This window comes from Microcebus murinus, chromosome 16, assembly GCF_040939455.1.
Source record: "Microcebus murinus isolate Inina chromosome 16, M.murinus_Inina_mat1.0, whole genome shotgun sequence".
Taxonomy (NCBI): Eukaryota; Metazoa; Chordata; class Mammalia; order Primates; family Cheirogaleidae; genus Microcebus; species Microcebus murinus.
This window is the reverse complement of record NC_134119.1, coordinates 32400361-32425983: the sequence shown is the minus strand read 5'-3', so window position 1 is coordinate 32425983 and position 25623 is coordinate 32400361. Positions and strand designations below refer to the sequence as shown.

At 38.0% G+C, this 25623-nt stretch overlaps 1 protein-coding gene across 2 annotated transcripts in view; it reads left to right on the top strand.

The window, feature by feature from the left end:
* The window catches only part of UQCC1 (ubiquinol-cytochrome c reductase complex assembly factor 1), a 110535-nt gene that overhangs the window by 15484 nt on the left and 69428 nt on the right, over window positions 1-25623 (top strand). The window contains exons 1-5 of one of the 2 annotated variants that reach the window (XM_012754802.3): window positions 3214-3303; window positions 12991-13036; window positions 13148-13243; window positions 14686-14793; window positions 23959-24031. In XM_012754802.3, the coding sequence (XP_012610256.1) occupies window positions 13157-13243; window positions 14686-14793; window positions 23959-24031 (268 nt within the window). In that variant the 5' untranslated portion in view covers window positions 3214-3303; window positions 12991-13036; window positions 13148-13156. Of the gene's footprint in view, window positions 1-3201; window positions 3304-12990; window positions 13037-13147; window positions 13244-14685; window positions 14794-23958; window positions 24032-25623 lie in introns of those variants that run through there. The other variant, XM_012754801.3, reaches the window with a different exon arrangement.

Here is a 25623-nt window from a genome sequence, read left to right as displayed (position 1 = left end):
GTTTCAATAAATGCCCATTCCCCTCTCCCCCCACAAGTCTGAGTCTCCAGCATGACCATCCCCCAGATGGTGCACATCTCACTCATTATGTATGTATATACCCGCCCCCCTCCCCCCTGCCCAATACCCTATTACTGTAGTACCTATGTGTCCACTTAGGTGCTGCTCAGTTAATACCAATTTGCTGGTGAGTATATGTGGTGCTTATTTTTCCATTCTTGGGAAACTTCACTTAGTAGTATGGGTTCCAGCTCTAACCAGGAAAATATAAGATGTGCTATATCACCATTGTTTCTTAGAGCTGAATAGTACTCCATGGTATACATATACTACATTTTGTTAATCCATTCTTGGATTGATGGGCACTTGGGCTGTTTCCACAGCCTTGCAATTATGAATTGTGCTGCTATAAACATTCGAGTGCAGGTGTCTTTTTTGTAGAGTGTCATTGGATCTTTTGGGTAGATGCCCAGCAATGGGATTGCTAGATCAAATGGTAGATTCACTTGTATTGCTTTAGGGTATCTCCATATTGCTTTCCACAGAGGTTGAACTAGTTTGCAGTCCTACCAGCAGTGTAGGAGTGTTCCTCTCTCACCGCATCCACGCCAGCATTAGTGTTTGGAGACTTTTTGATAAAGGCCATTCTCACTGGAGTTAAGTGATATCTCATTGTGGTTTTGATTTGCATTTCCCTGATGATTAGAGATGTTGAGCATTTTTTCATATGTTTGTTGGCCATTCTTCTGTCTTCTTTAGAAAAGTTTCTGTTCAAGTCCTTTGCCCACTTTTTAATAGGGTTATTTGATTTTTTCTTGCTGATTTTCGTGAGTTCTAAGTATATTCTAGTTATCAGCCCCTTATCGGATGCCTAGGATGCAAAAATTTTCTCCCATTCTGTAGGTTGTCTTGAACAGCCATTTAATCTCTCTTTTGTCTTGGAAATCAAGTTGTACACTTGTGTTTTCCCACCCTAAAAATTTATGCCCTTAAGCTGTAGTGGGTCAGGACTGTAATCCCAGCATTTTGAGAGGCTGGGAGTTCAAGACCAACCTGAGCAGTGTAGTGAGACTCAATCTCTACCAAAAAATAAATTAGCCTGGGATGGTGGCACTCATTTATAGTCCCACCTACTCCGGAGGTTAAGGTAGGAAAATCAGTCAAGGTCAGGTGTTCAAGCCTGGGCGACAGAGTGAGACTCTGTCTCTTAAACAACAATAATAACAACAACAAAATGGACTTCTGCCCTAATTTCTTCATCCTTTTCATCTGTTTGGGGCTGATGATAATTCCAGCACTGCTTACTATAAAGGGACTCAATGAAGATCAGATAAATCACTATTTTTGAAAAGGTGTTGTAAGCTAGTATGGTGGTATATACCTGTAATCCTAGCTATTGAGGCTGAACAGCCTCAGTGGAGGATCACTTGAGCCCAGGAATTTGAGGCTGTAGCATGCTATCATAGTTCCTGTGAATAGCCACTGCACTCTACCCTGGGCAACAGAAGGAGACCCTGTCTCTAAAAAAAAGGAATGGCAAGCTGTAATTTGAATGATAATCTAATTGTAAAATGCCAAAAGTCTGCTTATTTTGTTTCTCTCCTCAGAGGGAGCTCATGCCCTCTGCTTGAGTCAACTATTATCAGAATTATTTTAATCCAAGGAACCAGGAATAGGTAGAAGTACATTTTATCCTTGGAGGAATGAGCATGGGAAGGCTTGGTCTTCATTCCATTTTGGAAGTTCTTTGTTCATGTGCTGCCGCATTCTGGCAAAATTTCTAAATTTAGGTGCTAAAGATGAGGTCTAGAATAGTCCTGAGTGCAGTAGCCTCTGTCCCTCTGGAGTTGTAGTGTGCCACTCTCCTGACATGTGACGACCTTCTCTAACTTGGATATGGGTATTATGATATAAGAATTATCTATTCTTATATATAATAAATATAATCTTCATCCTTGGTTCTTGGCACAAAGCTCCTAAAACCCTTGAAAAATGATAGGGGTGAGAGCAGTATGTTTTGTTATTTATAATAAGCCCTTTTTAACCATACCTAAGTTTATGCTAATGAGGTTACTCTTGGAGGATGGAGGCTGGTTGCCAGAGGTACACACTATGAATAAAGGGTTGAACTTTCAGCTATTGTCACCCTCCCCCCCCATCTCTGGGAGGGAAGAGGGGGCTGGAAATCCAGCCAATCACCAATGGCCAGTGATTTAATAAATCATGTCTACCTAAGGAAGCCTCCATAAAAATTCTTGGGGTTGGAGACCTTCCAGATTGGTGAACACATCAAAGTATTAGAAGGGTGATATTCCTGGAGAGGCAGCTCCATGCACCTAACACCTCCCATACCTTGTCTTCTGTGTCTCTTCCATTTGGCTGTTCTGAGTTGTATCCTTTATAATAAATCAGTAAACGTAAGTAAAGTGCCCTTTTGAGTTGTGTGAGCTATTCTAGCACATTATTGAACCTGAGGAGGCAGTTAAGGGAACCCCCAAGTTGGACAGAAGTGTAGGGAACCTAGGAATTCATTACTTGTAATTGGAGTCTGAAATGGGGGACAGTCTTCTTGGATGGAGCCATTAATCTATGGGGTCTGTGCTAACTCTAGGCAGTTAGGGTCAGAATTAAATTAAATTGTAGGACACCCAGTTGGTGTCTGCAGAGAATTGGAGAATTGTTTGCGAGGGTGGGGAAAACTCCACACGTTTCTGTCAGAAGTAAAGTGTTGAGTATAAAAAAATGAGTTTTTCCTCTTTACCAGAAGTTCTCTGACCCCTGTTATTTAGAGTTTTTATGGATGTTCATTATGACACAATTGGTTAAATAATTGCTATTGGTGATAGGCTCAACCTCCAGCCCCTCTCTCCTCTCAGAGATAGGAGGTGGGGTGGAGGAATGGGGCTGAAAGTTCAATTCTCTACTCATGGTGGTTGGTTCCTCTGGCAACCAGCCTCCCATTCTCCAAGTGAGTTACCTCATTAGCATGAATTTAGGTATGGTTGAAAGGTGCTTATTATGAATAACAAAACACCGCTGTCACCCAGAATATCGGAGGGTTTTAGGAGCTCTGTGCCAGGAACTAAAGATGAAGACCAAATGTATGTGTCTCATTGTATTATAACGTCACAGGTATGCTCTTTACCTTTCACATAAGGAGTCTGATATAGATTCCTGACAGACAATTTTTTCTTTCTCTAGAGGAACCAGACTAGCATTTCCCAGTGGGTCCCAGTATGCAGCAGATTGGTACCTGTGTCTCCTACCCATGGACAGTGGGGCACTCTGTCTGGCACTTCCCAGGTAAGGTTTGTTGTTCTTTGCTTAGTAAGAAAACCTTAGTGTTTATGTGCAAATATCATGTATTTATAGATTAGCCAACCAACTTGTGTGATGGAAAAATCTCATGAGACCACTCTTGTTCTCTGTGGTGCCAGCTTTGGACTGAATCCTACAGTATGGTGTCTAGGGCGTTGCTTCTAAATACCCCAGCAGTGGAACTTAGCCTAGGAGACCATGCTACAGTCTGATGATTTTTACTGTTAGGGAGTTTTTCCAGTTATTCATCTTAGAGTTAACTTTTTTCAGTTTTATTTTTGTAGCCATTTTGTGTCACTTTTATTTGGGGCGAGAAACATTTCTTTCCTTTTCTTTTTCCTTTTTGTGAATATAAAATCCAATGAATAATTATTTGAGGTATTAGTTTACCATTGACCACAGACTCATTATAATGTAGCTTACCTTTGTGAGGGATCCCTTTGTGAGGGATTTTCTTCCCTCTTCATTTTTGTTAATCATACATATGATTTAGTAATAAAGGAAATAAAAATCACCTGTGACTTCAAATCTGAAAACATCAGTATTTTAATCTCTTCTGGTTTTTTTTCCTAGTTTGTGCGTGTGTGTGTGTGTGTGTGTGTGTGTGTGTGTACTAATTTTTTCCTTAAGTGCCTTAACAAGTATCCACAGAATTTTATATTCTGGTACCTTTTCACTTGCTAGAGCAGACATTATTCTTAATGTTTAGGTAGACTTAAATTTTTAATTTTAATTAAATTAAAATTTTTAATGGCTACATGCGATTTTATTTACTTAGCCTTTGTTTGATATTCATATCATTTCCCCCTTTTTTGGCCATTATAAGTCTTGATTTCCTTACCGTTTTCTTAGCATATATTTTTTCTTATTTTTAATTATTTATTCCTAGGAAGGTATACCCTGTGTCAAACGGTATGAGCAGTTTGCCCTCCAAAAAATTGTTGTAATATTGCCACCAGCAATATATTTATAATGAGATGATTTTCATTACTCCTCAAGTTGGGTATTTTTTAAACATTTAAATATTTGGGTAGAAAAACCTTGTTTTGCCTTATATTTCTTTATTTAGCTCTCAGGGTTATACATTTTTTTCTATGTCTATTAGCTATATTCCAGTTTGTGAAAATTGTATGCTTATGTTATTTCTCTATTCATCTACTGGGAATTCATTTTTCTTACCAATTTTTAATATTCTTCTGTAGCCATTAACTTTCTGTTTCATACTTGATGCAATTTTAAAAACTACATTTGTTATATATAATTATATAATTTACTTATATAATTACATATAACATACTTTAAAATTTCCTCCAACTAATGTGTAAGCCCTCTCATTCTTTTTTTGTTTTTTAATTTTTTCAGACAGGATGGATGTCGGCAATACACCCGCCATTCTTAAGCTGTCTAATTTGTCCCTGTATTTCCTAGGCTTCTCAATAAGCCTGGCACAGAGTAGTCACTAAGTGTATGTTGAATGAGTCAAGAGTATACCTATAAAGAAGAGGTATCTACTTTGGGTAGTCGCATAGGTATTTCTTTTTAGAGTTGGGCTACATTCTATTACTTTTTGTACAAAATTTTAGTAGCATTTATCGTATAGTACAAAATCGTTTTTATATATATATATGTAGATGGTAGGGGGAGGAAAATCATTAATGAATCATTAACTGTGCCCTATTCTTTGAATCAGTAAACATTTCTTGAGCACCTAATATGTATGAGGTACTTAACTGTATTAGGCTCTGGGACAGCATTATAGGAAAGAATTTATGCAAATAACTCAGGTGGTTTATCTCATGCTGACCAAATGTGATTTTAGTCAGTGTAAATAAACTGGACCTTTTGTCATATTGACTATAACTTACTGGCGTATATTCTCATCTTTGAGGTCCCCACCTATATGGAAACTTCTGCTTTGGAATGGCATCCTCAGGTACATTATCTGATACGGAGGCAGATTTGGCTCAGAATGAGGGAGAATTTTGTTAATTAGAATTGTGTCTAATGGAATATATGGGCAGCATTTTCACATAGTAAATTTACTCTTACTGGAAATATTCAGGCAGTGGTTGGATGATTGTATGTCAAGGGCCTGACATAATGGAATCCTTCATTGGATGAATGGTAATATCAGATGATGTCTAAGGTAATGTTCAATGCTATAATCCTGTTATCGTTTTCAAAGAGCTAGAGACATTGTAGTCTTTGTCTTTGTTAAATAACCTCTTGAAGTTGTGTCTACTTAAAAATTTTTTCGGCCGGGCGCGGCTCACGCCTGTAATCCTAGCACTCTGGGAGGCCAAGCCGGGCGGATTGCTTGAGGTCAGGAGTTCGAAACCACCCTGAGCAAGAGCGAGACCCCGTCTCTACTATAAATAGAAATAAAATTAATTGGCCAACTAATATATATAGAAAAAAATTAGCCGGGCATGGTGGCACAAGCCTGTAGTCCCAGCTACTTGGGTGGCTGAGGCAGGAGAATTGCTTGAGCCCAGGAGTTTGAGGTTGCTGTGAGCTAGGCTGACGCCACAGCACTCACTTTAGCCTGGGCAACAAAGCAAGACTCTGTCTCAAAAAAAAAAAAAAAATTTTTTTTCCCCCTTATTTTGAAATAATTTTAGACTTATGTCAAAGTTGTAAAAATAGTAGAGTTCCCACGTAACCTTCATCTGGCTTCCTCTAATGTTAATCTTACATAACTATAGTGTAATTATTGAAACTAGGAAATTAACATTGAAATAATACTGTTCACTAATTTATATACGTTATTCCCATTTTTTTCACTGATGTCCTATTTTTGGGCTAGAATATAAATCCAGGATCCCAGATTAAATTTAATTGTATATATTCTTAGTTTTTCCTAATCTGTTACTTTTTCTTAATCTTTCTTTTTCTTCTCAAGATTTTGACACTGTTGAAGAGTACTAGTCAGTTATCTGTAGAATGTTTCTCAGTTTGGGTTTTTCTGATATTTTCTCATAACGAGACTGAGGTTGTGCATTTCTGGCAAAAGTGATGTTCCCTTCTTAGTGCGTCATATCAGGGATACATGATGCCAACATGTCTTATTACTGGTGATATTAACTTTGATCACTTGGTTGAATTTCTGTCAGGTTTCTCTACTATAAAGTTAGTATTTTCCCCTTTGAAGAGCTACTTTGAGACTGTGCAAATATCCTGTTTCTCATACTTTTGCTCACTAATTTTAGCAGCCCTTGATTTTTTAAAGATGATATACTAATTAATTTTTTATTGTGGTAATAGATACATAACATTAAATTTACCACCATAACCATTTTAAGTGTATATAGTTCAGTAATGTTAAGTATATTCTCATTTTTTTTGCAACAGATCGCTGTAACTTTTTCATCTTGCAAAACTGAAACTCTCTGCTAATTAAACACAAATTCCACCTCCCCTCCCTTTACCCCAGTCCTTGGAAACTGCCCTTCTACTTTCCTTTTCTACGATTTTAACTACTTTAGATACTTCATGTGAGTGGAATCATATAGTTTTTGTCTTTTTGAGATTGGTTTATTTCACTTAGTGTAATGTCCTTACTGTTGATCCTTGTAGCATATGATAGGATTTCCTGTTCTTTTAAGGCTGCATCATCTTCCATCATCTTTACACACACACACACACACACACACACGTATGTATGTGTGTGTGTGTATATATATATATATATACACCACATTTTCTTTTTTTTTTTTTTTTTTGATACAGAGTCTCGCTTGTTGCCCAGGCTAGAGTGAGTGCCATGGCGTCAGCCTAGCTCACAGCAACCTCAAACTCCTAGGCTCAAGCAATCCTGCTGCCTCAGCCTCCCGAGTAGCTGGGACTACAGGCATGTGCCACCATGCCCAGCTAATTTTTTTTTTCTATATATATTAGTTGGCCAATTAATTTCTTTCTATTTATAGTAGAGACGGGGGTCTCGCTCTTGCTCAGGCTGGTTTCGAACTCCTGACCTTGAGCAGTCCTCCCGCCTTGGCCTCCCAGAGTGCTAGGATTACAGCACCACGCCTGGCCTCACATTTTCTTTATCCATGTGGGCCAGTGGACAGTTGGGGTACCTTCACCTCTTGGCTATTGTGAATAATGCTGCAGTGAAGGTGGGTGTGCAAATATCTCTTAGAGATCCTACTTTGAATTCTTTTGGATATATAACCAGAAATGGGTTTGCTGGATTATATGGTAATTCAGTTGATGGTTCTCCACTGCAACAATTCTTACTATGGTGTTTGCTTAATGAATTTCTATTTCCATCATTTCTACATTTATTAATTGGAATTCTACTGTGAGGAAGAGCTGTCACTTCTTCCCCATTTATTTATTCATATCAGTATGAGCTCATGAATATTTATTTTTTTTCTAAGAGTTATAATCCATTTCTAGTTAGTTATTTTGTTGATCAAATTATCCCAGTTTTGGCTATTGGGAACTCCTTCAAGTTCCTTTCTACATGCCCCCATCATTTTTTGAACACTCCCTTATTTCCTGGCACCACAAAATGTTTCAGGTTCATGTGTATTTTCTTTGCCCTAGCCCTAGATTCAATCATTTCTCCAAGGAGCTGTGGTTCTTTTTATTGGAGAGTAGTATTTAGAAATCAAGATCTGAGTACTGAGTGTGCATGAGCCTGTATTGTTGAACTCTACTCAACTTTTTGAAAGCAGCTAACTATAGGGAACAGAACATAGCTTTGAGTAAATACTCTAGTCCTTAATGAACATTACTTCTTTGAGCTTTAGTGTCCTAATTTCTAAAATAGAAAAAAATAGTATCTACTTTATAAGGTTATTGTGACCTAACATAAGTAAAACACCAAGCATATAGTACTGGGCATATAGGAGATCTTCAATAAGTTGTATTTTTGTTGTTATTCATGTTCATGCTACTTGGGTAAATTTTCTCCTCATTGTATAAAGTGAAACTTAAAAAAAAAGATTGTTCTAAAATTACCTTTACCAAGTTACAGCCTCTCTCTTGGTCTTAGTTTCCTCATCTGTAAAGTGAAAAGGTTGGACTAGAAGATCTCTGAGATTTTTTCCAGCTCAAGTGTTGTTATTTTAAGTTACTCCTTAATTCTTCAGTTGCCTTTTCTCCAAGCTAAACAGCCTCAATTCATTTTAACCTTTCCACTAGGACCTTTTATTCATCCTTTTGGTCGTTCCTGTGGTTCTTTTTTGGACCTTCTCCAGGTTGTCCTTCTCTTTGAAAAAAAAAAAAAAAACACCTAGTTTTTATTGAGTACTGACTTCATGCCCAGAATGGTGTTGTGCATTGGGACAGAAAATAAAAGTAGCATAAGATGGGCTGTGCCCTGGTGGAGCTTATAGTTTTGCTAAAAGGACCAGACACACCCACCCATTACTTGAGTCCATCGCTGTCTCTCTTTTTCCCTCTCTCTCTCTCTTTCTCCCTCTCTTTCTCTCTCTCTCTATTCAGGGAGGGCTCTTCATTTTCAGGACCTTTTGGGAAGCAAAAAATAAGGATGAAATCTTATTAATATATTCCTTATAATCTGGGGCTATCTGCAAAAGAATTTATCATTATAGTTAATAGGTCTTTACATTTTTATTATTTTTTTATGCAGTTTTATATTTTTATTATGCAGTATAGTTTACACATCTCTTTCACTTGCATTATTGGTTCTCAAAAGAAATTTATGAGATAGGCAGTGCTTGAGCTTCAACTCAAGTCTTCTGACTCAAGTCTTTTTTTTTTTTTTTTTTTGATAGAGACAGGGTCTCACTATGTTGCCCAGGCTGGTCTTGAATTCCTGGTCTCAAGTGATCCTCCTGCCTCAGCCACCCAAAGTGTTGGGATTATAGGCATGAGGCACCTAGGTGGCCTGACTCAGTATTTTTCTCTTTCCACTACACCATGCTTCCTCACCTCTGCCTTCTCATTCTATCTTCTTCTCCATTCTGCTCTCTTCTCTATGAAGTCTTTTCTAATGACTCTAGGTCATTATTTTCCATTTCCAAATTTCTGTTTACACTGTCTGTACCACATCTTTAAGTATTTTTGTACATTTTATTGGAGTATAATAAAAATGTATAAAAAGGTATAAATCATAAATGTATAGCTCAATGAATTATTAGAAGGTAAATATAACAACATCCAGATCAAGAAATAGAACATTACCAGAACCACAGAAGCCTCTTTGATCTCCTTTTAGATACTCCTCCCAACCAAGATTAACTAACCTTCACTTTGAAGACCATAGATAATTTGCATTTGAAACATACAGTATATAATCTCTTGTGTTTGTCTGCTTTCATTCAACTTTGTTTTAGAGATTCACCCATATTGTTCTTTGTAGTAACAGTTTATTCTCAATTGTATAGTATTTTATTATATGAATATACCACAGTTTATCCATTCTTCTGTTGATGAATATTTGGATTGTTCCAGTTTGGAGCTTTTATGAATAGTGCTGCTGTGAACATACTTATACATGATTTTTAGTGAAATACGTACACATTTCTGTTGGGGTGTTTATTTAGAAATGGAATTGGTGATTCTTAAAGGACATACATACATTCAGCTTTAGTAGTTACTTCCAAATATTTTTTCAAAGTGATTGTACCATTGTATTTCCACCAGCAGTATATGAGAATTCTAGTTGCTCTACATCCTTGCCAACACTGGGGTTTTCTTTGTTTGTTTTTTGGTGGATGACCTTTCAACATTTTAAAATGTGATATTTGGTTCTGTTTCTTGTGTGGTAAGCTTCTTTCTCTTTTTCACAAGATTATGAGTTCCTTGAGAATAGAGATTCTGGTTGTATCCCAAAACCTGGCACAAGGGCTGGCATACTGTGGACCCTATAGGTTGGATGAATGAAGCATATATGTATGGCATGTGTGTGGACAGGGATAGGAAGGAAATAATCAGAAATAAAAATTGTACAGATGATAAGATTTATTCATTCAACAAATATTTGAGTGTTTCCCATTGTATTTGATTTTGATAATATACCCACTTCTTAACCCTAACGTATCTTTCTCGTAGTGGTGTTAGAAAATAAGCAAGTACATAAGTAAATAAAGATACAGTTATACACTGCAATGAGTACCACGAAGAAATGAACAGGCTACTACTACGGTAGAGAATAATGGGATAGTAAGAACCTGTTTTTAGATAAGGTGGTTAGAAAAGCCCTCTTTGAAAAAATGGCTTTTGAGTATTTCAGGGCATTTTTTTCTCTTTTACAAAAAGTTATTTTTTGATATATTTTCAATTTAAAAAAAGGAAACATTGAGATCTTTGAGGCTTAAGTGAATCTTTTTGAGGGGGCAAGAGCAGGAGTGGGTAGTACAAAGGAGTTTTAAATGTCTGTGTTTATAGCCGGGTGTGGTGGCTCATGCCTGTCATCCTAGCACTTGGGAGGCTGAGGTGGGAGGATTGCTTGAGCTCAGTAGTTTGAGACCAACCTGAGTAAGAGTGAGACCCTGTCTCTACTAAAAACAGAAAAATTAGCTGGATATCATGGCATGCGCCTGTAGTCCCAGCTACTTGGGAGGCTGAGGCAGGAGTACTGGTTGAGCCCAGGAGTTTGAGTTTGCAGTGAGCTATGATGATGCCACTGCACTCAATGGGGGGTGACAGAGTGAGACTGTGTTTCAAAAAAAAAAAAAAGTCTGTGTTTATATTATAGATATGTGTAGGTGTGGGGAAACTAGATATTGTCCTTGTTACTAGATACGTAAGTGCTTCAGTAGTTCAATATAGTGTAAAATGTTAACTTATGAATAATGGTAGGACAGAAATACAGCAGGTGGTGGGACAGGCATGGAAGGAATCCATTAGTTATTCCTGGAGCTATGGGGAAAGAAAAGGATCATATAACCTGATAGAAGACAACTGAACCCAAAGCACAGCTTGTTGAAACTGCTGTTGGTTGTGTTCTTTGAACCAGTTTAAGTGCTTTGTGTTCCAGATAGACCATTACATTGATGTAATGGGAGGTGTTCTGTGTTTAGTCTGTGTTTTACAAAGCCTACTTGATACTTATGAATTAAAGCATAAGTGTCCTTGAGACTGACCAGAATCCTGACTAATCTTTTAATATCCTTGTTTGGAAAGAAAAGTAAATATTAATAGTAACATTTCACAATTAGGAATTCTATTTTTTCTTCATTAGGACTAAAGAAAAAACTCATTTTCATTCCATGTGTTCCATTTTTTCTTGGAATAAACCAAAATTGAAGGGTTAACCCTGTTCCTATTCCCTCCCACCACTTTTTATTATAAAGATAATACATTATAACATTACTGAGTTTGGAAACTAGATTCTTAAACTTATTCATAATACTAACTTAACAAAATAACCTTTTGATTTCTTGTGTGTTCCATTCTAGACTTGTATATGCATTTATTTTTTTACCTATAATTTTATGCATATTATAAGCATTTTTTTCATGTTAAAAAATCTTTAATGGAGGCCGGGCGCGGTGGCTCACGCCTGTAATCCCAGCTCTCTGGGAGGCCGAGGCGGGCGGATTGCTCAAGGTCAGGAGTTCGAAACCAGCCTGAGCAAGAGCAAGACCCCGTCTCTACTATAAATAGAAAGAAACTAATTGGCCAACTGATATATATATAAAAAAAAAAAAAATTAGCCGGGCATGGTGGCGCATGCCTGTAGTCCCAGCTACTCGGGAGGCTGAGACAGAAGGATCGCTCGAGCCCAGGAGTTTGAGGTTGCTGTGAGCTAGGCTGACGCCATGGCACTCACTCTAGCCTGGGCAACAAAGCGAGACTCTGTCTCAAAAAAAAAAAAATCTTTAATGGAAACCATGGACTCTGGGGACAATGAAATCAGTGTAGGTTTACTGTAACAAATGTACTACTCTCATGTGGGATTTGCTAGTGGGGGAGGTTGTGCATGTAGGTGAGGTGGGCATATAGGAACTGTGCACTTCCCACTCAATTTTGCTATGAATCTAAAACTGTTCTAAAAGATAGTCTATTAAAAAAATCTCAGTGGTTACCTGATTTTTCCATTAAATGAGTATGCTTTAATTAACCATCTCCTTAGTAGACTTTCTCGCCCTCCAGTTTTCACTCTTGTGAATAATGCTACAAAGGATATCTTGCATGTAGTTTTTCTCCTTAGGAATTATTTTCAAAACTGTGTGTATCGTTCTTGGTTATAATAATACCAGCTCAATAGGGTTGTGGTGAAGATTAAGTAAGGAAATATATGTAAGACATTTAGCATAGTATCTGACACATAATAATTGTAAATAATGGCTATAATATTGCCAGATTGCTGTAAATGCAATGTGAACATACAAAAGAAAGGCAATTGTGATCTGAACAGTAATGTTATAATGATGATGGTGATCATTAAATATTTATTTAGTACCTATTTTGTGAAAGGCACTTTATATATATTATCTTCTTTAATCCTCGCTACAACGGAAATTCAGTAAGTTGTCCGTGGCTACCAAGCTTGTAGGTGGCAGAAGCAGATTTTATACTTAAGATTGACTGATACGTCTTCGTTTTTTTTCCGCTGCCCATATTTAAATAGGTACTTATCATAATTCCATTTCCTAGAGTTGACTTAGATTTAGTTCTAGGTTTCCAGGGCCAAATTCTTTTATTTCCTCAAGTATTTACTGAGCATTTACCAGGTACAAAACACCATTCTAGGTGCTGATCTTGGATTCTCTTGGTGATCAGATCTCCAGGAACTGGGGTAAGGATGGAAAGATCCTATACTATAGTCTTTACTTTGAAGCAGCTCTGCTTAGATAACTTTCTAAGTGAATGCTCAGTGTTGCTTACATCCGTGTTTTTATCCCCCTAGTGGCCCCAGATGAGCCAGTCCCCAACATGTTGGGGATCAGAACAGATTCCAGGAATATACATACAACTGAGTAGGAAATACCACACCACAAATAAGGTGAGAATTGTTAGCACTTTCTGTGTTTATAGAGTGCTCTCACACAGATGTTATTCTTTGTAGCTGAACAAAATTGTTAGCTAGGTGAGGCAAGGAGTTTTATCAAATGCAGAAGGCCAGGCTCAGGAAGGTAAAGTGACTTGCCCAAGGTCACAAGGATGGTAAGTGATAGACCAACTGAATATTTGAACTTAAGCCTTCTGAGCCTATGTCCTACGTTTCTTCCATTGTACTTTCTTGCCTAGAGAACACTTAAGAGGAAATTTATGAATTTTTTACATGTTTAAAATATAATAATATTTAACCTTTTGGAGAATTTCTTACAGGGTTACAGGGTCTACCTTCATTTGGAGAGGCTTAGTATTAGAACAGGTTTTCCTTGGAGTTTGTTTGCAAACTGCATGACTCCTGTCTTTTATAGTCATTAATAAAATTTGTTATACCTGTACTAAAGAATGCAAGAGCTGGCCGGGCGCGGTGGCTCACGCCTGTAATCCTAGCTCTCTGGGAGGCCGAGGCGGGTGGATCGATGCAGCTCAGAAGTTCAAGACCAGCCTGAGCAAGAGTGAGACCCCGTCTCTATAAAAAAAAAAAAAAAAAAAAAAAAAAGAATGCAAGAGTTTAAAAACATTTATTCAGTATTTGCTTTGGTTGATTGTGATTTTGAATGACTTTTTTTTTTTTTTTTTTTTTTTGAGACAGAGTCTCACTTTGTTGCCCAGGCTAGAGTGAGTGGCGTCAGCCTAGCTCACAGCAACCTCAAACTCCTGGGCTCAAGCAATCCTACTGCCTCAGCCTCCCGAGTAGCTGGGACTACAGGCATGCGCCACCATGTGCGGCTAATTTTTTTCTGTATATATTAGTTGGCCAATTAATTTCTTTCTATTTATAGTAGAGACGGGGTCTCGCTCTTGCTCAGGTTGGTTTCGAACTCCTGAACTCAAACGATCCGCCCGGCTCGGCCTCCCAGAGAGCTAGGATTACAGGCGTGAGCCACCGCGCCTGGCTTTGAATGACTTTTTGACTGTTTTCAGATAGTACTTTTCTTTCCTTTTCCTGTTGTATCAATAAACATAGAATGTTCCACTTTTCAGAATTGTTCTTTGGGAGATGGGGGTCAAGATTCTTTTTAAGAGTACTCTTTTTGATAGAACTTTTATTCTAATATCCCAAATCTATCATTTCTTAGACATGGGTTCATAGGCATATGGTCCATGAGGTGGGTATGTCTTGCTCTGAAATTTGGAGGATGTCTATTGGTACAGTTCCAAATCTGTTTTTACTGAGTGATAAGATGCCTTAAAAAATGAAAATTAAATAGTCTAAGTGAAAGAAAAAATCTAAGCAATAAAATTGCCCTCAGACCTAATGAGAAACAAAAGCATTCTATTTCAAAAAAGTTTTTGGAAGTAATTTTGGTTTCTTTCTCTTTGGTTAATTAGCTTCCTACTACCAAGGATTCCCCACAGCCTGTTGAGGAGAAGGTTGGTGCCCTCACAAAGATAATAGAAGCCATGGGATTCACAGGACCTTTGAAATACAGTAAATGGGTAAAGTCCTTTAAGTTCATCTATTTTTCTTTTTGGGCTTTGTGCTTTCTGCTCCTCATAGAAGATTTTATAAGCTTCTGCTTTACTTTTTATGAAATTCGTACATTATTTTGAGAATTTCTTCAAAAAGTCCTCTTCCGTCCTGCTGCTTCCAAGTGAGATGTATACAGCATATGGGGCTGATGTAGTCTCCCAACCTGATGCCTTGGAAGTATCACACAGTAGTAGGCATGGCAATAAGACTGGGCTTTCCAGGCCCTTGCTACATGGTATGCCACATAAATGACTTCTTGGGGGTCAGATGGGCCAAATGTTCTGAGGGCAGCCTTCTTAAGGAAGTATTACTCTGTGATGAATCCATATTTATAAGTGATTTTTCACTAAAATTTTACTAATAAGCATCTTTTCATTAACTAATTAAGCCCACAATTTATTATAATTCTCATTATGGTGGGATATTTGCTAGCTGTGTCACTCCTAGTCAAGTCTTGGCCTAGCACATTATCTGTTATATAGTAGTAGCTATAAATGAATGAATGTCCTCTCTGCATTACCTGCATACTGCCCCTGGGCTTTTATAACAATACCCCTAACCAATTAAAGAAATCAAATATTAGTAGTTCAGTTCTTCTTAGCCTATTTATCTTTTTGAACTGGTTGAGCATCCCAAATCTGGAAATCCGAAATCCGAAATGCTCTAAAATCTGAAACTTTTTGAGTACCAACATGATGCTGAAAGGAAGTGCTCATTAGAGCATTTTAGATTTCCCAATTTTGGATTTGGGATGCTCAACCAGTGAATATTATGCAGATACTCCCAAATCCAAACATATCCAAAATCCTCTGTCCATGTGTTTCAAATAGGGAATACTCAAGTTTAAATACTCAAGAAATACTAACATTTCTATCACTATGGCAAAATTGCCTTTTAAGCCTTCCAGAATTGCTAGAATATTGGGTAAGTTGTAAATCAAAGCATGCCAACTACAAAGCAGTAAAAGGCTTTTTGAGAAAATAATCATACTTTGCTCAAAACGACCAAGTAATGCCAGTTATACCGGTTTTTTGTTTGTTTGTTTGTTTTTTGAGTCTCTCTCTGTTGCCTGGACTAGAGTGCTGTGGCATCAGCCTAGCTCACAGCAACCTCATACTCCTGGGCTCAAGTGATCCTTCTGCCTCAGCCTCCCGAGTAGCTGGGACTACAGGCATGTGCCACCATGCCCGGCTAATTTTTTTATATATATATTTTTAGTTGTCCAGCTGATTTCTTTCTATTTTTTTTTAGTAGAAACAGGGTCTCGCTCTTGCTCAGGCTGGTCTCGAACTACTTAGTTCAAACGATCCGCCCACCTTGGCCTCTTAGAGTACTAGAATTACAGGCGTGAGCCACTGTGCCTCGCCCCAGTTAAACCATTTTAATAAGTTGGCTTCACATTAGAATTTCAGTTTTAACATGGACCTTCTATTTGTGTTTTGTTCTTTTGATGTCTAGTTCTCTTCCTAACAGTTCTTACTGCAACATGTATAGGCTTCTCTCTATAATCTTCTAATTAATTCTGAAAAGTGAATAGTGATTCCACAAGCATTTTGTTTTTAAGCAGCTTTGAAAGTATAGAAAGAACACAAATACTAAGTGATAATGATGTTCTTGTGACTAAGGTGCCTTCTTAATCACCAAAGAAGTATTAATTATGTTCATTAAAGTTATATTTTTTATGTCTTAATTCTTTGACTCTTGATAATTGTTGGTGTATTTGGTAATGTTGTTAACAAGAATCTTTTCCCCTATTTAAAAACAAAAGGTTGTGATTATGGCATTAGGAATTAAAAACATAAAATATGGGGCTGGACAAGGTGGCTCCTCGTCCTAGCACTCTGGGAGGCCGAGGTGGATGGATCGCTCAAGGTCAGGAGTTCAAGACCAGCCTGAGCAAGAGTGAGACCCCATCTCTACTAAAAAATAGAAAGAAATTAATTGGTAAACTAAAAATATATAGAAAAAATTAGCTGGGCATGGTGGCGCATGCCTGTAGTCCCAGCTACTTGGGAGGCTTAGGCAGTAGGATCGCTTGAGCCCAGGAGTTTGAGGTTGCCGTGAGCTAGGCTGACGCCATGGCACTCTAGCCTGGGCAACAGAGTGAGACTCAGTCTCAAAAAAAAAAAAAACTTAAAATATGTGTTTTGTTTGAAAATAAGAAATTAAAAAAAGAGGGAAATGAGAGCAGAAAAAAAGAAAAGAGAGAAAAATTCACTATTTTGTTCATTTCTTGGTGATTAGGTTCCACTTGGTTTCTACCGTGTTTCCTTAAAAATAAGACCTACCCATAAAATAAGCCCTAGCAGGATTTCTAAGCATTTGTGCAATATAAGCCCTACCCCAAAAATAAGACCTAGTGATGGGCGTGGCTATGCAGCGTATCTGCACAATGCATGCATTTCGTCTCTGAGCAGTAAAGAAGATGAGCATCCCTTCTTATCTGCCCCATGAGAGCTCTATTGCTCGACATGAGAGATTGAGGCCAATAGTTCTAAAGGAAATAGAGTTGCAAGAAATTCAGGATGGAATTCGGGGTTTGAAGAGTTATGATGACGTTCCAGAAGAAGATGACTTAACTATATTTGAATAAATGTAGATTGTTGTACCGTACTTAAATAAAACACATCCCCTGAAAATAAGCACTAGGGTGTCTTCTTGAAGAAAAATAAATATAAGACCCTGTCTTATTTTCAGGGAAACATGGTACCATAGACTTTGTCTGGTTTGTTTTTTAATGATTCCAAAGGGAAGATTGGCTACCATTTGGAGGATTACTAAATCATCAGGAAAATTCCTTCGTTTTTTAGCTGAAGTTAGCCTCTGATTTTTTTTGGTTCCCTTGTTACCTCAACTAAATCTGTAATGTTTGCAGTTTTAAAATCTTTTGTGATGTGTCAGTGTCTACTTTATATAATCGTCATTTTAAAATTTGTGACATCAGGCTGGGGGTGGTGGCTCACGCCTATAATCCTAGCACTCTAGGAGGCCAAGGCAGAAGGATTGCTTGAGCTCAGGAGTTCAAGACCAGCCTGAGCAAGAGCAACACCCTGTCTCTATTAAAAATAGAAAAATTAACCAGTGTCATGGTGTGTGCCGGTAGTCCCAGCTACTCTGGAGGCTGAGGCAGGAAGATCACTTGAGCCCAGGAATGTGATGTTGCAGTCAGCTATGATAGTGCCATTGGGCTCTACCCAGGGCAACAGAGTGAGACTCTGTCTAAAAAAAAAAGTGACATAAAAATATCAAAGTATGATATTGTAGTATAATCAAGGTGGCAAAATGTAGGTATAACTTCCTTTTTTTTCTTTTTTTTTTTTTCTGAGACAGGGTCTGGCTCTGTTGCCCAGGCTGGAGTGCAGTGGCACAATCATAACTTAATGCAACCTCAAATGTATGGGCTCAAGGGATCCTCCTGCCTCAGCTTCCCAAGTAGCTGGGACCGCAGACATGCGCCACCCTGCCTGGCTGATTTTCCCATTTTTTGTAGAGATGGGATCTTGCTATGTTGCTCAGGCTGGTCTTGAATTCCTGATCTGATCCTCCCACCTTGGCCTCCCAGAGTGCTAGGATTACAGGCATGAGCCATCATGCCCAGCCTTGGATGACTGAGAACCCTTTTCAGCAATCTTCACTCAGAAATTTATTGCTAGATACTTGAATTGGATTGCACTAGCAAAATTCTTTGATTTGTGTTTTCACATGTATTTGATTAGGAAGGGAAACGTCTGTGTCTCTGTCTGTATCAGCAATATCAACTATCTTTTCTCTGTCTTTTTCTTTACTGTTTTCATGTATCATTCCCATTTTTCTACAGTCATATTTAGGAGTTTAAATGTAGCTTCTCCTTACCTATTTGAGTATTCTGAAATAACCATTCTTTTTCATTATCTTTTTTTTTTTTTTTTTTGAGGCAGAGTCTCTCTGTGTTGCCCTGGGTAGAGTGCAGTGGCGTCATCATAGTTCACTGTAAGCCCAAACCCCTGGGCTCAAGTGGTCCTCCTGCTTTAGCCTCCTGAATAGGTGGGACTATAGGCATGTGCTATAATGCATGGCTAAGTTTTCTATTTTTAGTAGAGACAGGGTCTTGCTCTTGCTCAGGCTGGTCTTGAACTCCTGAGCTCAAGCAATCCTTCTGCTTTGGCCTTCCAGAGTGCTAGGATTACAAGCATGAGCCATTGCACCCCACCTTCATTATCTTTACATAGCAATATCTGGTAAGATAAGGAAAACATTTACCAAATTCAGCCACATGCCACTGAATGGGTGGTTTCTATATTAGCATTAAGCCAAAAAGTATTCCTATTGTGAAGGATAATGACAAACTGGAATGTATTGAAAGGTGGGCAGTGAGCCTTGTGAAAGCTTCAGAAACTGTGTTAAATAAAGAATGGTTGAAGGAAATAGGGATGCTTAGCCTGGAAAAGAGAAGACATGATGGTTCTTCTCAGGTTATTTGAGGTACAAATGTGAAAAAAATGAAGAGACTTAATCTGGGATATTCCAGTGGGCAGAATAATGTTTAATGGATGTTACATGAAGGAGATTTAAGTTGACCAAAATAAAAATCTAACAAGAATTGTCCTCCAGTTGGGTAGATAGTCTTACAAGCTCATTGATCTTGTTTGAACAGGGGCCCAGATGGTTGACTGTTAAGTCAAGAATGCTATAGAAGGAATTCCAGTACAGAAGAGAAGCTTCAAGTGACTAAAAATTCCTTTCCAACTCTCACATAGCTGTTAGTGCAAGGCTTTTACTAGGTTCATTTTTCATCTTGTAGGAAGTACAAAATGCATTGGTTAGTGGGAGAGCAGATTTTCATTTCCTAAAGCTGTTTAAGGTACATCTCTTTTTACTCAAGTAGACTGACAAAGTCTTCCAAAGTTAGAATGAAATAGACATGAAGTCATCCAAGGACCAGAACAACTTGTATTGACTGGTTGGAAATTTAGTCCACCTACCTCCTTAGCTTATGTTAACACATGATTCTTGAAAAGGTTCTTTCCTCAAGTTGTTATTTCCAGGCCCTGAATGATGGTCTTAAGGGACTCGCTTTAGAGATTTGTCCAGGAAAATGGCTCACGAAAGTATAAAGACTTGGCTTTGCTGCAGGAAAAGTGAAAAACTGTAAAATGCTCCTGATTTCCACAGCATGAGCACTGTATAAATGCACTGGCCAATCTGGTGAAATCTTCATTGTTTGTAATGGATGCTTTTTCATGAACATGTTGTGGGGAAAGCCTCCTTCTCAAGGAAAGACTTAGGCCTTAGAGGCAAGTCTGTCTTTCTTAGGCAGGGTGATTAATTATGAACCTAGAGGACGTTATATATAGGAGTCTGAAGGAAATTGTAAGGTTAAAAAAAAAGATCAAGAAATAGGTGATTAGGAGTTTTAATTAAAATTATAAATTTGTCTATAGTTGAACTGGGCCTTATTACCCTCCATGAGGGTGGAGATTTTTGTCTGTTTTGTTTAGTGCTCTATTCTCAGCATCCAGATCAGTGCCAGGCACTGAATTAGGTACTCAGTAAATTACTGGATGGACTGAAGAGATAGGACAGATGTCCTAAACTCCCTGTCTCAAGGATATGAATAGGCCTGTTAAGGCCAAAATGTTAGGATAATGATATCATTAGGATATCATTAGTTTGGTGATGATACAGACAAATGCTTCCCAAGATGTGATCTGAGGACAAACACTTCCAAGAACTGCAGGTGTTAACATAGTTAAATAGGCTTCTTTTTTTGTTTGCTGATATAGTGAATTATACTGATTGATTTGCCAATGTTGAATCAACCTTGCATTCCTGGGATAAATTCCACTTCATCATGATTTATTGTCTAAAAAATATTGATGGGCCAGGCATGGTGGCTCACGTCTGTAATCCTAGCACTCTGGGAGGCCGAGGCAGGCGGATTGTTTGAGCTCAGGAGTTCAAGACCAGCCTGAGCAAGAGCGAGACCTCGTCTCTACTAAAAAATTAGAAAGAAATTAGCCGGCCAACTAAAAATATATAGAAAAAATTAGCCAGGCATGGTGGCGTGTGCCTGTAGTCCCAGCTACTCGGAAGCCTGATGCAGAATGATTGCTTGAGCCCAGGAGTTTGAGGTTGCTGTGAGCTAGGCTAATGCCATGGCACTCTAGCCGGGGCAACAGAGTTAGACTCTTGTCTCAAAAAAAAAAAATATTGATGGATTTAACTCGTTAATATTTTGTTAAGGAATTTTGCATCCATGTTCATGAAGGCTATGATTTTGTAGTTTTGTTTTCTTCTAATGACTTTTTTTTTTTTTTTTTTTTTTGAGACAGAGTCTCACTTCGTTGCCCGGGCTAGAGTACCGTAGAGTCAGCCTAGCTCACAGCAACCTTAAACTCCTGGGCTCAAGCAATCCTTCTGCTTCAGCCTCCCGAATAGCTGTGACTACAAGCATGTGCCACCATGCCGGGCTAAATGACTTTGTTTTTTATATCAGGGTAACATTGGCCTCATGGAAGAGCTGGGAAGAGTTCTTTCCTCTTGTTTTCTGGCAGAGTTTGTGTAGATTTGGTATCATTTCTTTAGATGTTTGGTAAAATTCTCTACTGATGCCATCTGGGCCTGCAGTTTGCATTGTGGGAAGATTTCTAGCTACAAATACAATTTGTTTAGTAGATACAAGACTATTTATGTTATTTATTTTATGCTAGAGAACATTGGTAGTTTGACTCTTTCAAGGAATTTGTCCATTTCATCTAAATAATCACCTTCATTGGCCTAAAGCTGTTTGTAATATTTCTTTATTATCTTATTAATGTCTTTAAGATATATAATGATGTCCTCTCACTGATTCCTAATATTGGTAATTTGTATGCTATCTGGTTTTGGTTTGTTTCTTCTTGATCAGTCTGGCTATAGATTATCAATAATATTGATATCTTTAAAGAACCAGCTTTGGCTTCTTTGATTTTTTTTATGTTATTTTTCTGTTTTTAATTATATTGATTTCTGCTCTTTATGATATTATTTCTGCTTGCTTTTAGGTTTGATTTTCTTATCGTTTCCCTTCTTTTTTTTCATTTCACTGTGTTGCCTGGGCTAGAGTTCTGTGACGTCAGCCTACCTCACAGCAACCTCAAACTCCTGGGCTCAAGTGATCCTCCTGTCTCAGCCTCCCAAGTAGCTGGGACTTAGGCATGCACCACCATACCTGGCTAATTTTTTTCTATTTTTGGTAGAGATAGGGTCTTGCTCTTGCCTCAGGCTAGTCTTGAACTCCGGAGCTCAAGGAATCCTCCCACTTCGGCCTCCCAGAATGCTAGGATTACATGGGTGAACCACTGTGCTAGCCTAATTTACATTTCTTTTCTATTATTTTACCATGGTTTTTGTTTAAATGTGGGCTTCTAATGCTGATTTACTCCCCAGATAGGCGTATTGGATTTCCATTTGTTATATGTTCCATTTTCTGCTATATTCTATTTTTTTTTTTTTTGAGACAGTCTCGCTGTGTTGCCCAGGCTAGAGTGAGTGCCATGGCATCAGCATAGCTCACAGCAACCTCAAACTCCTGGGCTCAAGCGATCCTCCTGCCTCATCTTCCCGAGTAGCTGGGACTACAGGCATGCACCACCATGCCTGGCTAATTTTTTCTATATATATTAGTTGGTCAATTAATTTCTTTCTATTTATAGTAGAGACGGGGTCTCGCTCTTGCTCAGGCTGGTTTCGAACTCCTGACCTCGAGCAATCCGCCCACCTTGGCCTCCCAGAGTGCTAGGATTACAGGCGTAAGCCACCACTCCCAGCCTTCTGCTATATCCTATATGAGCTTTAGACTAAAAGCCTTGAAAAATGACAGACCTCAAATTAGAAATTAAAAAAATCTTAATTATAATCAAAGACATAGTCCTTCCTTAATTTGTTCTGCCTATCAGAGATACTGTTTTTTTGTTTTTTTACACAGTAGAGAGTATGCAAAAATATGAACATTGTATATAGTATTGGGTATAGTATATCCTTGGTGACTTTGAACCTTAATATCAGAGCTCTGCTAAATTCGATTGGTTTTTCTTTACTTGCTATATCCTTTTCAGTCTGTGCATATTTGAGTTTGTAAGTTTCCCTGTCATTTTAAGAAAAATAAGCTTCTACAAGCCTTTTGTTTTTTTTTTTTTAGACAGAGTCTCACTCTGTTGTCCGGGCTAGAGTGCCGTGGGGTCAGCCTGGCTCATAGCAACCTCAAACTCCTGGGCTTATGTAATCTTTCTGCCTCAGCCTCCCATGTAGCTGGGACTACAGGCATATTACCACTATGCCCAGCTAATTTTTTCTATATATTTTTAGTTGGCCAATTCATTTCTTTTTATTTTTAGTAGAGGTGGGGTCTTGCAATTGCTCAGGCTCATCTCGAACTCCTGAGCTCAAGCAGTCCTCCTGCCTTGGCCTCCCAAAGTGCTAGGATCATAGGCATGAGCCCCTGAGAGGCCTGTCCCCTTGTTTTCTTGTCTCTTGGCTCACATTTGATTTATCTTGTCTTACATACTACATATCCTTGTAAGACCCTTAAGTCAATTCTGAAAGATGGCAAGATATGAATGAGTGAACAGTATTAAAGATGATGAAACCATTTTCAATCACTAGCACTCTGGGAGGCTGAGGCAGGAAGATCACTTAAGCTCAGGAGTTTGAGATCAGCCTGAGCAAGAGCAAGACCACCCCTTCTCTACTAAAAATATAAAAAAATTAGTCAGGTGTGGTGGCGCTCTTATAGTCCCAGCTACTCCACAGCTGAGGCAGGAGGATCAGGAAAGCCCAGGAGTTTGAGGTTGCTGAGAGCTAGACTGATACCATGGAACTCTAGCTCAGGCAACAGAGTGAGATTCTGTCTCAAAAAAAAAAAAAAAAAAAAAAAAGAAAAGAAAAGAAAAGAAAAGAACAAATAATTTTATTGGTTTAAATAAATTGCTTGTACCTACGTTTGGACCCTTCCTTCTAGTTTAAGAAATATGAGATTCATCTCTTTCTGTTGTAAAAAAAAAAAAAAGAAGAAGAAGAAAAGAAAAGAAATATGAGATTCTGTGATCCATGTCTAATGGCATTTGAACATCCACTGGTCATGTTTTGAGTTTGGTTTTATTTTCTTTGTCTAGAAGATTAAGATTGCGGCCCTGCGCATGTATACTAGCTGTGTGGAGAAAACTGACTTCGAGGAATTCTTTCTAAGTAAGTTATTATTTGACAGTTCTGAAAGGAAAATGAATCTAGTTTTCATTTTTATGGTTGTGTCTTAATAGATTTTTTTAAAAGTCACTAGTGAAACAGTTTTCTTGTACAAAGTGTATGATACAACCTATTTTTCTCCTTTTGCTTTTACTTTATTTTATTTTTTTTAATTGCAGTATATTACAGGGGTACAAACGCTTAGGTTACATACATTGCTTTTGCACCACCTCAGTCAGAGCCACAAGTGAGCCCATCCCCCAGACAGTGCACACTTCACTCATTAGGTGTGAATGTATCCATCCCCTCCGCCCATATTTTTTCACTTTTTTTTTAAAATTAATTTTTTGTTGTTGTTGTTTATAGACAGAGTCTCACTATGTTGCCCAGGCTGGCCTCAAACTCCTGGGCTCTAGCAATCCTCCTGTGTCAAAGCTTCCCAAGTAGCTGAGACTATAGGCACATGCCACCTTGCCTGGCTGTTTTTCTCTTTTAATAGAATAACCAAAGACCAAAAGAATCCTATGAACATTTTAACAATTTTGAGAAAAACTTAAAAGATTTGTCTAGTAATTTGACATTATCATGCTTCTTATCCACATACACATCTTTTTACAGAAGAGTACTCACGTTGAACATATCCTATTTTACATTCTGGATGTTTTACTTAGCACTTTGATGAACTTTTGGCCAATCATTCCTCCTTTGTTTTTAATTTTTAATTGTTTTAGTTAAATAAATAGAATAAGGCTGGAATAAGCCTCATGATTTTTTTTCTTTCTATTAAAGGACTATTTGGGCCGGGCGCGGTGGCTCACGCCTGTAATCCTAGCTCTTGGGAGGCCGAGGCGGGCGGATTGCTCGAGGTCAGGAGTTCAAAACCAGCCTGAGCAAGAGCGAGACCCCGTCTCTACTATAAATAGAAAGAAATTAATTGGCCAACTGATATATATATATATATATATATATATATATATATATATATAAATATTAGCCGGGCATGGTGGCGCATGCCTGTAGTCCCAGCTACTCGGGAGGCTGAGGCAGAAGGATTGCTCGAGCCCAGGAGTTTGAGGTTGCTGTGAGCTAGGCTGACACCACGGCACTCACTCTAGCCTGGACAACAAAGCGAGACTCTGTCTCAAAAAAAAAAAAATAAAGGACTATTGGGTCAAAGGCACATATAATTTTATTATTTATGCCCCATTTCTAAGGGGGCTTTACTGGTTTAGACCATCACAAGCAAGCAGTTGATTATATCAATACAATATTCATTTTGTTGCTATAAATTGTTTTAGTTATTAACAAAACTATTTAAAGGAGATACCTGTAAAATCATTGGGAGAGATTAAATCATTTCCAGTTTCATAGATTTTTGGACTGAAATGTATGCTGTATACTTCTATGGTAACAACCATATCCTCAAAGCAACAAACACCTAACCATATACACTTGTTATTTTTCTCTGATAACAAATATTTGTATATAATTATGTAAACAACAATGAAGAAAGCTAGATGCAGTTTTGATTATTTAATTACTATTTTTATTTCTTAAAAATGAAATGCAAGTTGTTTTGTTTATTTTACCATCTC